The sequence below is a fragment of the Ambystoma mexicanum genome, chromosome 1p, assembly GCF_040938575.1.
Source record: "Ambystoma mexicanum isolate Mex_15411 chromosome 1p, UKY_AmexF1_1, whole genome shotgun sequence".
NCBI lineage: Eukaryota > Metazoa > Chordata > Amphibia > Caudata > Ambystomatidae > Ambystoma > Ambystoma mexicanum.
In genome coordinates, this window is record NC_090921.1 from 1,053,659,414 (window position 1) to 1,053,673,675 (window position 14,262).

General features: G+C 46.0%; 1 protein-coding gene across 2 annotated transcripts in view; it reads right to left on the bottom strand.

Annotated features, from left to right (window-relative positions):
* Positions 1-7,193: 7,193 nt before the first annotated feature.
* LOC138447942 (C-signal-like) overlaps positions 7,194-14,262 on the bottom strand; it is a 338,033-nt gene continuing 330,964 nt past the window's right edge. For both annotated transcript variants that reach the window (XM_069604469.1, XM_069604470.1), the window contains exon 6: positions 7,194-7,463. In XM_069604469.1, coding sequence (XP_069460570.1) covers positions 7,350-7,463 — 114 coding nt within the window. In that variant the 3' untranslated portion in view covers positions 7,194-7,349. The remainder of the gene's footprint in view (positions 7,464-14,262) is intronic.

Below are 14,262 nucleotides of genomic sequence, written 5' to 3' on the forward strand. Positions count from 1 at the left end.
CCAAGTGGTCAAAGCGATGTCCACTCTCTGGAGGAGGGTGGAGGGAGTGGGAGTAGGGCTTAAATACTGAGATGAGGAGGAGTATGATTTCGAATGATGATGTTTTCCAGTAAGCAATTGGGGCATTACCTCCTCGTCCTCTTCCTCTCCCCAGTCCATACTCTAGAATTGTGCTCAATATTCAACCAGATTCTACCAACAAAGCAGTCAGGACTTTAGAGTGCTGTGCACCAAGTGGAGTTACTTTTATTTACAGTGAACTAAAGGTCAGTGTACTGTAGCATGCAAGACTGTGTCAAGAAAAGTCTGGTCAGCCTGCTGTGACAATATGTGATAATGCGGCACCAAAGGCAAAATGGTGGCACATGGTGCATCTATGCCTATGACCTGGATGGAGGCTCTCCTAGGCTCTGCCATGAAGTGCTGCACACCTGGGGTTAAAAGGCCCAGGAACCCTGCTGGGCACTGCCATCAACTCATGGCGGCAACCAAGACTATGTTTTTTTGAGTCATCAGCAGATTGACAAAGCAGAAGACTTTTCAGCTCTGCCGGCAGCCTCAAATGTCACAAATAAACTCTCTGGTCTTTGACAGTCATCCTTTCCAAATGGATGAGAAGGACGTGCCTTACATTTAAGGTACTTATGACAAAAGACCCTCCCTGGAAAGACCCTATCATAGGGAAGGAATGCTAATTTCGTGGGAGGGGTGGAAGGATGACACCGTTTTGGGTGTGAAGTGAGGGGTTGCTCCTAATGGTGATGGCCTTTGAGGAAATCGAAAAAAGGGTCAGTGATAAAGAAGGGTGCCTAACTCCTCTCTTCTTCTGGCCAATGTAATCCCCACCAGACAAATCATTCTGAAGGTGAGGAACTTAAGTTCATCCAAGCTGAGAGCTCAAAGTGTGCACTCTTAAGGACTGGAAGCACCCCGGGAACATCCTTAGTGGGGATCATGGATCTCTTTCGGGGGTGGGTCATATTAACGCTCTTGATGAATCTTGGTAGCAGGAGTTCAGCTGCTGCCACCCACCAGCCCCCACAATGGACCCCTGTAAGATCTTGGAAGCCCATTGAGCCCTGAGAGATGCCTGAGATAGCCCAACTAGATAACATTCCTTTAGTAAATGGATGCATGCAGGGTCCTTACATTCTAGAGGGAACATCTTGTTTCTCGTGCATCGGCCAGTGAAGGACCTTCAGTGCCTGACATACGATCTGTGGGCAGAAGCTTTACTTCAACCTTTGATGAACAAGGAGATATCCTGTATAGCCGCAGGTGTATTAGCCCCTAACCCTCAACAGTAAGGCTGCCCATCACCAGTTGTTGTTCAGCTGGGAACCTAACACCCTGATTACGGAGTAAGATGTTGTGCAAGGTGTAATCAAAATGCCGTGGCTAGCTGACAGAGATGGAGGAACCAAGTCGTCCTGGGGCAATAAGTTGTCACCAGTATCACTGGTGGAACTGCTGTTTCTGATGAGTTTCTGCAGTGTCCATGGAATCGGGGGGGGGGGGGGGGGGAAGGCATAGACAACCGCCCCAAGCGCTTGGTTTCTGAAATCTCCAACACAAAACAGGAAGGCGAGAGTTCTCTGCTGAGACAAACATGTCCACCTTGGTGCTCCCAAATTACCTGGTGATCAGTTGGAATGCTTCCTGGGATAGTCTCCAGTCCGCCGGTATCAAAAAGGACTGGCTGAGGGCATCCACTAGTCAGTTCTTATATGTATGTACATGACCATGAGGGACAGGATGTTCATCTCCACCCAGGCTATAAGGGCTGAATCTACACTCTCCGGGGGTCTGGAACCCCTGCTTCCTTAGCTCAGAATATTGCCCCAAGCTCCCTGCAGTCCAAAGACTTCTTCTTTTTCTTTGAGGCCCAAAGACTTGGGCTATGAGCTAGTATCCGGTGTTAAGATTGGAGGTCGAGGGTGTTGTGCGGAAACCCCATCATGTTCCGAGAACTGTTCTAAACCTGCAATGTCTTTCTGAGAGAGTCAGGCAGAGGAATCAAAATTTCGCAATCCCAATGGCTCTGAGCCCAAAAACAATGGAGGTGAGCCAGCAAGGGCTGATGGTAGAACAAAGCCCACTGACTAATGAATACTGTGGTTTCCATTAGTCCCAGGACCATGAGCCAAGATCTTGCTGTAGATTATCTAGCACTGCATAATCTCTAAACCTCCTCACACAGGGTGAGACATCTGTCTTCAGGGTTGGTGATTGATTGATCGAACGGTACTGAAAACTGCTGATGTGCTGCAGTTCTTTCTTTTCAGACAAAGATGGATTTCTTCTCTTTCAATAGGAATCCATGCTTGGCCAACAGCTAGCACACCACCCTTGCTTCCACTTCCAACTGCATGCAAGCAGACCCCTGCAGCAGCCAGTCATGGAGCTAAAGGAACATTGCTACACTTGGTTTGTGGAGCAGAGCGACCAGTGGAGTCAAGATTTTCGTGAGCACTTGCAGGGGGGAGTCTAGCCCAAAGGGCAACACAGTCAACTGAAAATTCCTTCTTCCAACAGCAAGGCTCAGGTACTGATGACGCGCGGGTATCTGGGTGCTTAGTTATGCACATCCACAGGTCCAGGGAGGCCAGCTGATTTCCTCATGAGATTAGGGCGGTGACACTCGGCGAAGGCTGCTTTTTGAGGCGTATCTTCTCAACATACTTGTTGATCCCATTCAAGTTTAGAACAAGCTTGCTGACACCTGGTTTCTTTGGCACTAGAAAGATTATGGAGAAGTATCTATAATTCTCCTCTTTCAAAGGGCCTGTGGCAATAGAATCCCTCTAAACCAGAAAGCGCAGCTTCCTCAGAAGTGCTTTCTTTTTCTAGGAGTTGCTTGACAGGGATGCTTCAATGGCTCCAGTGCCAGGCAGGTCACAGAGAACTTAGTGGTGTATACCTTTCTTTTGATGTCCAATAACCAAGCGTCGTTCACTCAATGTTCCCCATTGTTGGAAGAAAAACATAAGGCTCCCCTCCTGGTGCCTTCTTGGTGTAGTCAGGAACAGTTTCTATTTGAAGGTAGGTTCCAAAGACTGCATCATGAAACCGGCCTGCCCTGTCCTGTGCCAGCCCCTTATCTGGACTTGTGGACTGAGAAGATCTTACTTTCTGTCTGTATGTCCGACTCAGCAGTTCAGCATGTTGTTCCTGCTTGCGGTCTTGATCAACCTTTTCTTATTGATCTCCAAAAAGCCTGGTGCCTTGGGGAGGAAGTTATACTATCACAGACCTCTGAGGATTGTCCGTCATCCTGTTATTCACATGCGGTGGCGTCGCTAGGGGGGGGGGACTGGGAGGGCCAGGGCCCCCCCTGCGAAACCCTGTGCCCCCCCATGTGCTCCCCCTACCTAAGACGAGCAGTGACCATGTTCTCCCCTTACTTTTGTCTGTGCGCCCCTACTTTTGTCTTTGGCCCCCTCTGTGCCCCTCCTAAATTTGATTCCTGGCGATGCCACTGTTCACATGTATCTCATGCCATGTTGCCAATATTGTTTCCATCATGAGGGCCACTGTTCAAGCACCATCTTGAGCTAATCCGTGTAAGAATTCTTTCTTTTAATGCATAAGAGCGTAGCAGACCACCTCCTCCTCCACCTAGTCATAGAGCGTCTGAAAATCAGAAGTGCTTGAGCTGTGGAAACTACATAGATATATGTCCTAGAGAGAGGTTCTGCCCTACAGATAAGTGACGTATTGGCCACTTTTACTCCCTAAAAGCAAATGCTGACAAAAGAAACAAACAGCAAGTAAAAATACTCCCAACACAAGATAGGAGACACGGGTCACATAAAAACCTGCACACCGTTTCCACACTCAGAGCTGCCCGGGTATGTTTAGATCAGTGCTACCAGCAGAGCAGTGCACGGGAAGGAGCTCTATTGGTATTATTGCCTAGTCTAAAAATGCACCTTTTAATTTTCCTGAATTACTAGGAAAAAAGAAGCATGTGCTACAATAATGTAACTGTTTAAGAGATAAAATATAGTCATACCCACCCATAAAATACCCCATTGGGAATGGGAATTACTTTTGTTGCCCTGAACAAAATAATTATACTGCCAACCGTTAAAAGATGGCCGTCAAACACTCTTGCTTCAAAATCTTATCTGGAGCCCTGGATGAGCCCCCCCGCATCAACCTTCAGCAACATGCTGCACAGTTGCTTAATCCAGCACCATTTAAGGGTACCTGTTAATCAGGAGTGCTGGGTATCCACCACAAAAGAGGTAGATTGCTTGCCATTGTGGTACAAAAGAGGATACAGCGTGCTCTGACAATAAGGTACACTGACCCATTTAGGCCCCGACCACTTCTTTAAAAGCTTCTTTTTATATTAGAGATTTGAGGTAGCCCTTTTTGGTCACTTGTCATGAATGAATTCCTTAATCCTTTCAGGGTACTTCAGGGGTTGTCCACTTGAGGGCCTGATTATGAGCTGCCTGTTATAATGGAAAAGTGCTGTGTCTGAGGTGAATGGCACTTTTCCATGAAGACATGTATTCTGATGTAATACAGGAGTGGCGGCAATAAATTAAGTCTGCCACTCCTGCAAAGCTGTGATTTACGGCCTGGCAACAGCCTTGCCAACCACTACACATGTAAGGGGCTGGCAAGGACTGCATTCAGAGGCCTGAACACCCTTCCTGCACCAGCATAAAGAGGCGTTCATTAACGATAGCCTGGGGGGTGCCGTTAAACTCCACTGCCCACTTTTCCCATTATGAACATAGCATTGCAGCACCACTTTTCTAATTTAATTAAAGTTTAAGAAAACTTTTCTTAAATTAGAAAAGTGGCAGTCTTTTGGGAAATGCTCACAATCCCACTGGAGCACATGTCTCCCCACAAAAGAGAGATCTTAGCAGCTTTTGCTGCTGGAAAGCACATTTCCCCTCCAATATTTCCACTGATCTCAGAATGATGGTGCTGGAAATTGGAGGGGAGAATGTCAGCTTTCTTCACTATTTTTAGCACAAGCTCAGGATCAGGCCCCCAGAGGAGGGAGAGCTCGGCTCCTATGCTTGCGTTTCTCTGCTTGGGTGCTCATAATCACGCCCTACAGAACTGCTGGAACAGAAACAATGTAAAATAATCCTCTCTTGATTGTAACATTTGCTATCGACACTGTTGCTAAAACACTCCACCCAGTGTGTTTTTCCTGAGCCTGCGCTGGGGGAAACCAACCAAGGGAGCTGAAGCGTGCATGCATCAGAACCTCGTGCGTCACATCCGTACCTGGACACTGGAAACCGCTGAGGCGCTGTTTCTTTGTCATCCGGATGCTCACCGCATGGAAGCTGACTCAACCGTTTAGTCTCAGTGAGATCACGCTCCAACCCAATTGCCTCCAGTTGTTGCACTTACCTTGTCTCCACCCCACCTTGAAGTCGGAATCTCAGACTCTCCTTTGGCTGCACAGCTTCCCAGATCTATCCCCAGGAAGCCGACTCCATGTCCCATTGGCTAATTTAGGCAGACTCAAGCCACCCAAGGGCTCAAACTTACCCTTGGCCTACTCCCCAATCTCCAATTCATCTGCTACATGATAGGAGCGGTGGGAAGTCCCATTTTCTTAACCCATATACTGTACATCACAAATGAGGTACATAGCTTTTCCTGATGTACGAGAAATAATCCCTATGGATTTCCCCTTGGAATCACTGTTGGGGAGGACAGAACTAATACAGGAGTATTGTGTTTAATTAGTTACCTTTATAGTGAGTGAGCCAATATAGTTAAAGAAACAGAAAGCGAAAGATTGTTGGAATCGATGGGGAGAAGACAGGTTGCCTTCAAGAGTAAGGACTGAGATGAAGAAGAGGGACAAGGAGAACATGTATATTGTTCCTCTCTGTAACCTTCAAAGGAGGACTGAACTTACAAATGGATGTCGGTTGTTATTCAAATCAGAGCAAAAAAGGACCCAAACAAAAACAAGAACATGTTGTATATTATCTATGATTTGCGCATCAGTTTGAGCATCATTTGGTTCGCCGAAGATCGAGATATAAGAGGCAAAAACACTTTCAAATATTGTATGTGCAGCCGGCCTTTGGAGCCACATTGGTGCCCTTGAATTTCAACCCTTAGAAAGTATGTTATTTTTAATGTTTTAGGGTCTTGCATGCAACAAGTGCGGGCCTGATTCATAGTGAACTAGGAATGGACTATGTGAATGTACTTGACCACCATATTGCCTTGATAATACCCATGCATTTCTATCTAAACTCCGCTCCTTGGGTCTCTTAATTTTCACTATGCATTGGTATCGGTCTCACATTGACACCTACCTGTTATAAAATGATTAAAGATTTTACTGAGTCTCTTGATTATATGTGATTTTATTTGCTTTGCAGTCTCTTGCTATAAATAGCTTCAGAGTGGCAACATTCCAAAGATGAGTTCTCCTTTTTTCACGTGATGATCTGGACCTCTCTTCAGGTACATTCTCAGTTGCCTTCTCCTTTTCTTTTTGGAAAATTGTGTTTTCTTAGCTTTCCTTTCCTAATGGGTTTTGTATGTCATTTTGTAGATATACTTTGAACTCTCTCAAACAAGATGGACGTGTTTGTTCTTCTGAATACTTCCTAATGAAGACTAACACAATGACATGGTTAAGTTGGAACATGTTACTTGTCAGTGATGAATATGTGAGCTAGCAAAATTACATATGTTTGCCAGTATATATCTTCATGCTCTGATTACATAGTTGTATTGAATGTTTCTCACTGAATGTAGATTTAGACTTAATGTCATCACTAATTGAATCAGCCAGTAGGATTGACTTGTATGTTTTAGTATTGGTGCTTTATGTCACATCCGGGGCACGATTGATGGTGAATGAAGATGTATGTCTGGTCTAATATTTTAGATTTTTATTTTTATATAGTTCTCTTTTTTACTTTTCTTCGTGATAATTTCAAATAAAAGTAATGTGGATTAAAAATGTGTTCTTTCTAAGTTCTTGCCCTTCTTTTTCCATCACTTTGTTTTCCACTCGAATAGCTGAGAGAATATGTAGTATTATTTATTTGTTGCATTTTCTTTGTTTGTTTTTAATTACTTTGTCATGTGGGTTGTTTAAAATACTTCAGGATGCCTCTGAACAAGTGTGAATAGTTCCTATCTTATTTCAAGAAATAAAACATGAAAAAAACAAGACAAGACAATTTTCAAAGTTTTAAATGTTTTAATATATTCTTTTAAAAAAACATAATAAGGGTTTTCATGATGTGGCCTGTTTATGTGTGTACTCATCACAGTGGAGTTGGTGGATCGGTCCTGCTCCCTCACGTCACAGCAGCCTTGAAGCACGCTGCATTTTCTCACCAGGGGAGAGTGGTCCCATCCCAGTCCAACATGGTTCCAGCATCCTTCTCCGTGAGTGAGGAAAGCACCTGCATAATTCCACGCACACTGGTGTCTTTGGTAAGTGGTGCCTGTAAAAGACATAACACACCATTTTACTCATATTATTTATACAGCTATCACTGCCAGTTCTAGGGTTTTCAAGGCCTGATTTGCATACAGAAGTTATCACTCCACTGGAAGTGACATCACAGACAATTACCTCAAATTGAGTAGCATAAGTCTTTGATTCATGATGGCATCATATGAAGTTAAATTAGACAGAGTTGGCATGAGTATGCTAAGGGACGAATACATTTGTGATGAGCAGTACATGAATGCACCCAATTCTAATTATTGTTATAAATGAAGTAGAAATATAGCCCCATCTATTAAAAAAAAGAATACATCGAATTTCTCTGTTCTCCAGCATTGAATCTTTCATAGATTCACATGCTGATTGAATATTCCCAGTAACAATACATTGAAATGAAGAACTGCAATCACTTTAGTGTTGTTTTGAGTCATTTACACATTAGCTAAATGGCAGTACTTCCCCCAGGTCCTCCCTTGGAGGCCATCTTCTGATCCTTACAGCATGTTGAAGTAACGGGCTTCCTCTTCCAGTTCTCTTCTTTCATTTGACGATTATCTGCGAATTTTACGACTTTAAGATTGCTTTGGATTTCAGTGGAAACTACGATAGGTAGATTTCTCTTCTGGGCATCGAGAAGTCCTATACCCATTTGGCACTCCACTGCAGGGTTGAGTCCTATGAAGTGATTTCTTCTTGCCCCACCATGACTGACACAAAGACTAAGAAAAGTATTTTTAAGGCATGTTCCACCAGTAACTTTAAAAGCATCTACTTTAAGGATCAGCATGAGAGGGTCTGTATTGTCTATACCCAGACCACAATGTCAGCTCCCGCTCCCTTTGCCATTCTTATTGAAATAAAACTTTGAAAGACCATAATAGAAGGCTGGCGGCCTGGCTGGTTGAGGAGACTGTGGCCTCAGACTCAGCATCAGTGAGGAGCCATGCTTCACTTGGCCCCAAGAAACCGCAAGAGCATGCTCCCTCTTTCAAGAAGCCAAGATAACACGGGGAGGCTTTTGTGGGAAAAGGGTGAGGAAAGGAGATACCACCCATGTTCCTTATGCCCCAGATGAGGTGGCCCTACTGTACAAATCCTTGTTGCATAAACAGCCAGCTTCCTCAATGAAGTCCACAACAAAGGTATCATCAATAACTCCATCAATGGGTCTATCTTCATCTACAGTGCCATCTTCAATGGCAAGTCATTCATCCATGAAGCATTCATCCATTAAATTCAAATGCTCAAAGACGCTGTCAACGTCTTCCATATTGGAAATGAATAAACCTGCAAAATCCACATCATCCATTACTCCGATGATGACTCTCACGACAACGACAAAAATCCTGTTGATGACATCTTCGTCGACAACCATATCTTCCATAACAACCTCGTCCGTGACCACACAACCTCGAGTGCAGAAAACTCTCTGTCCACTGCTTTGTCTGTCGATGGTGCCTGCACATCCACAGACATTGCATACTGCGCTAAGGACTCTGAGGAGACAAATAGAGCCGCTCTTCACTCTCAAGCCCTATGTTCCATCAATGGTGCCCAGACCATCGAACGTGCCTCCAATGGACAATTTGGAACACGTGATTGATACTGATTTTGAGGGCCCGGAAGGGGTTTTCTCGATAGAGAAAGATGACCAATCCATCTTGCCTCCAGTGCAGCCACCTCGTGAGACAACTTTACCCGCACAAAGTGTGCCTGCACCTGCTCTTCCTAATGCTCACTACCTTTCAATGAACACTTTGTACACTTTCAAATGCTGGTGCTAAAACTGCAGACACAAGTTCCTTCCATTCCTTCGCCACAGTATCAGGCTCCTGTTCTGTTTAGACGCCATCATGTGTCCTTCATGGATCTGCCAGACTCTGACTCACAAGAAGGCACTACCAAGGATGATGTGTCTACTCACTCTTCCTCCTCTGATGAGTTTGATGATTTAACAGCAGTGGATGATGAACCGGAGAATCTTCCAATCAGGGACTCTCCTCCTGATGAAGTTGGGACATTTGACACCATCATGTACGAGGCATCTAAAAAGTTTGACCTCCCCACTGAGCAGAGGAAGGAGGTATTCTTCAATCAATTCCGGGATCATGGTCATAAGACTGTTGTCTATTTCTGTTCTGGACGACATCTGAGAGGACGGTTTGCTTATGATGTAAAACCACTTTACTGCACCTTCAAAAAAGAACAGGTTCAACAAGAAATATCGGACGCCTGACACTGCCCCCAAATGTCTTTGTACCCAAACCAGTCCTGCTTCCATGGTGTCTGCTGCAGACTGCAAGAGATTGGCCAACCCCTCTTCTCCATGTGCTGTGCCTCCGGACAAGGAAGGGAGACATTGCATGCCTTTGAAAAACAAATCTTATTTGTGGCCACTACCACTAGGCCACAAACTCCCTCACCATTTTCTCCTGATACGATTGGACCTGTGGTACAAGAAGGGACCCATCCTTGATTTCTTCCCTGAAGACAAGCAGGAGGAAACCTTCACGGTACTTCATGAGGGCGAGGTTGCATCCGACCATGCCATCATGTTGGCAGTTGACATCGTCGATACTGGGTTTCGCCGGATGGGAAATAGTGTTGTGCTACATTGCCAAGGAAGGCCCAAAGCCATGAACTTCCACCCAGGCATCCAGGATAAGGTTGTAGAAATTCCTTTTGATGTAGAGGACAATTTTGGGAAGAAGGTGGACGATACCCTCCAGGCCATTGAGACGGGCACTGAAACTGCTTGGTCCCTAAACATCTTACAACAGCAATGGTCATAACAGTCCTACAAGTCCCGGTTCCCCAGGTCATGCTGTGATAATCGAATAGCCTACCATTCCCAAACCTACAGAATGAATACCTATGCCTCTGGTGACAACTTCAAAGCCACGTCTTAGGCGTATACAGGTAACTAAGAAATCTGCAGGTCCTCTCAGCCGAGAGGGCAGTCAAGTAAACAGGCCTGACCAGGACACAGAACCACCCCTCCACTTCTACACCACAGTGGGAGGGTGCCTTTCCTGCTTTCACCATCAATGTTGATAGATTACCACAGACAAGTTGGTGCTGTCACTACTAAAACACAGCCATACTCTGGAGTTCAATCGAAAAACCACTGCCCACTCCGCCTTCCGCAAAAGTGGAAAAACAGCTTTGCACGCTACAACGCTCTGCTTATAAGCAAAAGAACACATTCAGCATGCCTAGTGGTGTCAGGGCATGCTATGATGAACAATTCGGGCAGCTTGAGATCAATACTCGACCTTCTAAACAAGTTCATTTGTTCTGTGAAGACATCATGAAGTAAGACACAGACAACAGACAAAGTACAAATAAAAGATATTTATAAACTTAAATGTCAGGATGGTTGAAGGCCTAACTTGCCCTATACTAAGGTGGGATTTCCCTACCAGAACAAAAGTAGGGAATGTCTGAGTAAAAGAGTTCAACGTAAAAGTCTGTGTCCAAAACCAATCCTTGCCCTCACAACTTCAGCGAAACAATGTCTAGGGATATCAAAGACAAAAGAAATAGTGTTCAACTCAAAGTTCTGTGCTGCCTCCAGGTCACAGATTTCTTTCAGCTCCCCCTTTCCCAAGCACAAGAAAGATCCATGAAAAAAGTCTCACGATTACCTTTCTCCAGCTCAAGGCGATATAGATCAGAACGGCGATATAGATCAGAACCAATCCTTGGGGGTCCCGTCCCCAAGTTTCAAGTAACACAATCTAAAAGCAAAAGGGGTCTTAAGACTCTTTTCTCAAGACAATTGTGTTTCCTTTAAGTCTCAGGGTTCCCTTCCCCAACTCTTCAACTCCACCACATATTCTTGCTGCAGTCTTTCCAAAAAATCTCAACAAAACATCAGGCCAACCAGGCCCTGTTTCTGGCTCACTGTTCTCAAATCTTTTGGATGGTCAAGCTGACAGTCCTCAGTCAATTAAAAGTAGGAGATTTTTTATCATCCCTGGATTTAGAGGATGCATACTTCCACGTCCATATCCATTGCCACCAGAGGAAGTTCCATAGACTCACTGTGGCAGAACTGCACTATCAATTCAAGGTCCTATCCATCTGCACCTAATTGGCCCTCAAGGCTGTTCACAAAATGCCTGGCTACAGCGGCGGCTCCCTTCTCGAAATCAGGTATCCACATCTACCCGTACCTCAATGACTGGTGGTCAGGGCCCTCTCTCTCTCCCTGCCGCACAAACACACGAAGGCCATGATGACCTGTCTCTCCTTGTTGGCATCTCCATCAACTGCAGAAAGTCCTTTGGGATGCCTTCCCAATAGATGCTATTCCTGGGAGTGCAGTTCAACACAGTGTCTTGCACCTCTACCCCGTCTGCCGACAGGGTCAAGACCATTCTCTCCAGAGCCTGTTTGCTATCACAGTAGCAAGTCACAATGGTCTGCACTCTAAAGTCCTTTTTAAGGATGATGCCCTCTTGAATTTCTCTCATACAACACTGCCGGCTTCACATGAGACCGGCATAGGAGTTCCTGAAGGCCCGCTAGCAACAGATTACCGCCTTTAGGACAAGGTTTCCCTCACATATCCGTGCAAAGATGTTGCTTGTTCGTGGTTGATAAGCTCCAACCTCAAACAGGGAAACCCGTTCATGACCAGTAGGTCATGGTTACGACCGATGTGCCCATGGGCTGGGGAGCCTACACCAGTGATCTTCATGCCAGGAGTATCTGGTTGGAAGAAGAAAAGTCCTTAACTATCAATGTCCTCGGGATGAGGGCAGTATTCTGCCTCCACCTACAAGGGTAAGTAGTTTGCGTGTTCACACACAACCACCATGTTCTATATCCGGAAGCAGGGTTTCACCAGATCTCTGGTCCTGTAAGCCCAAAGTGCAAGTCCCCATTCCAGTTGCGAGGCATCCAATACTCTTTGGCCGATCCCCTCAACAAGGGGCTCCATTCCTGCCACGAGTGGGAACTCCTCCAAAACCAAGCTCTGCATGTCTTTAAGATGTGGGGGGCACCGGACATGAAACTCTTTGCCACCAATGACAAGTTGAATGCCTTGTATTCACCAATAGGTTCCCACAACCCGGAAGCCTGGGAGACATCTTTGCACTCCCCTGGATGGGCAAGTTTCTGTATGCTTCCTTTCCTCTCATGCCAAGAGACCTATCCATTGTCAAACAACAGCAGTGCAGACTGAACCTGGTGGCCGCAGCATGTCTTAGACAGTTTTGGCTTTCATAACTTAACGGTCTTTCATTGACCCCACCCACTTACAACCTCCTGTCCAGGAACAAGGGCACAGCCCTTTATCATGACCCAGCCTTAATCAACCTGATGACCTGGCTGATGCTTCAATAGAGTTCATCCATGTGGCCATGCCCCGAGACTACAGGGACGTCTTGGCAAAGGCTTGTGCACCTGCTACCATCTCCTGCTATAGCAACAAGTGGAAAAGCCTTTCAGTATGGTGTGATAATCATGGAGTGGAGGGCTCCAATTTACAATCTCTGCCATATCTGCTCTCCTTATCACACAGCAACCTGGACCACACCTCTATCAAGGATCACTTAGTTGTTCACTTTTGCAATGTGTCTACAGTTTAAAGGTTGATTGATCCATGAAGTAAAATGTGTACGGGCAACTATGCCATAAGATACAGGATTGCATTTTCAAATAAGGTTTGTACACTTATCATGTTCATTTAAATACAGTTTGTATGTTTCTCAGGTGGTACAGGCTGGTGGCCTTCGTGCGTTTACATGGTGGCTTCATGGGAGGCTTGGACACCGCATTCAACGAGTAATACCCCTGAAGCAGACTGCGCACCCTGCAATCCACACAAGTGTGTCTCCATTCAGCAGTGTTCCGGCCCTTTCCTGCATGTCTCTCTTGGCCGTCCACCCCTAAATAAACTATCATATCATACCATATCAATGGCAGTTCGCACCTGTGTCTGTGCCCTCCCAAGGGGGCTCTTAGGGTGGGAACAGCTGAGGTACCAAACACCATGTACACTTCAAAGGTATCTTCCAAGCAGGGGCCATTGTACACATGGCCTAGCCAGAGCTAGTGTCTCTATGCAGGCTCCCCTTAAGCAGACCGTGCCTCTGCAATCCACATAAGTGTGTCTCTCCCTTCAGCGGTGTTCTGGGCCTTGTCTGCATGCCTCATGCCCATCCATCCCCCCTCCATTATCAACAGCAGTTTGCACCAGTGGATGTGCACTGCCAAAGGGGGCTGGTAGGGGTGGCAACGGCCAAGGTGCCAAACTCCATGTACACTTCAAAGGTATCTTCTGTGCAGGGGCCATTGTACACATGGCCTAGCCAGAACCAGTGTCTCCGTGCAGGCTCCCCTAAAGCAGGCCTTGCCCCTGCAATCCACATAAGTGTGCCTCTCCATTGAGCAGTGTTCCGGCCCTTTCCTGCATGCCACTTGGCCGTCTAACCCCCCCTACCCTATCAATGGCAGTTCAAACCTGTGGCCGAGCCCTCCCAAGGGGGCTCTCAGGGTGGGAACGGCCGAGGTGCCAAACACTATGTATACTTCAAAGGTATCTTCCGTGCAATGGCCATTGTACACATGGCCTCCCCAAACCCTGTATCTCCAGGCATGTTCCCCTGAAGCAGACCACGTCCCTGCAATCCACAAAAATGTGACTCCATTCGGCAGTGTTCCGGCCCTTTTCTGCATGCCTCTTGGCCATTCATCCCCCCCTCTAGTATCAATGGCAGTTCAAACCGGTGGCCATGTCCTCCCGAGGGGGCTGGCAGGGTGGGAACGGCCAAGGTGCCAAA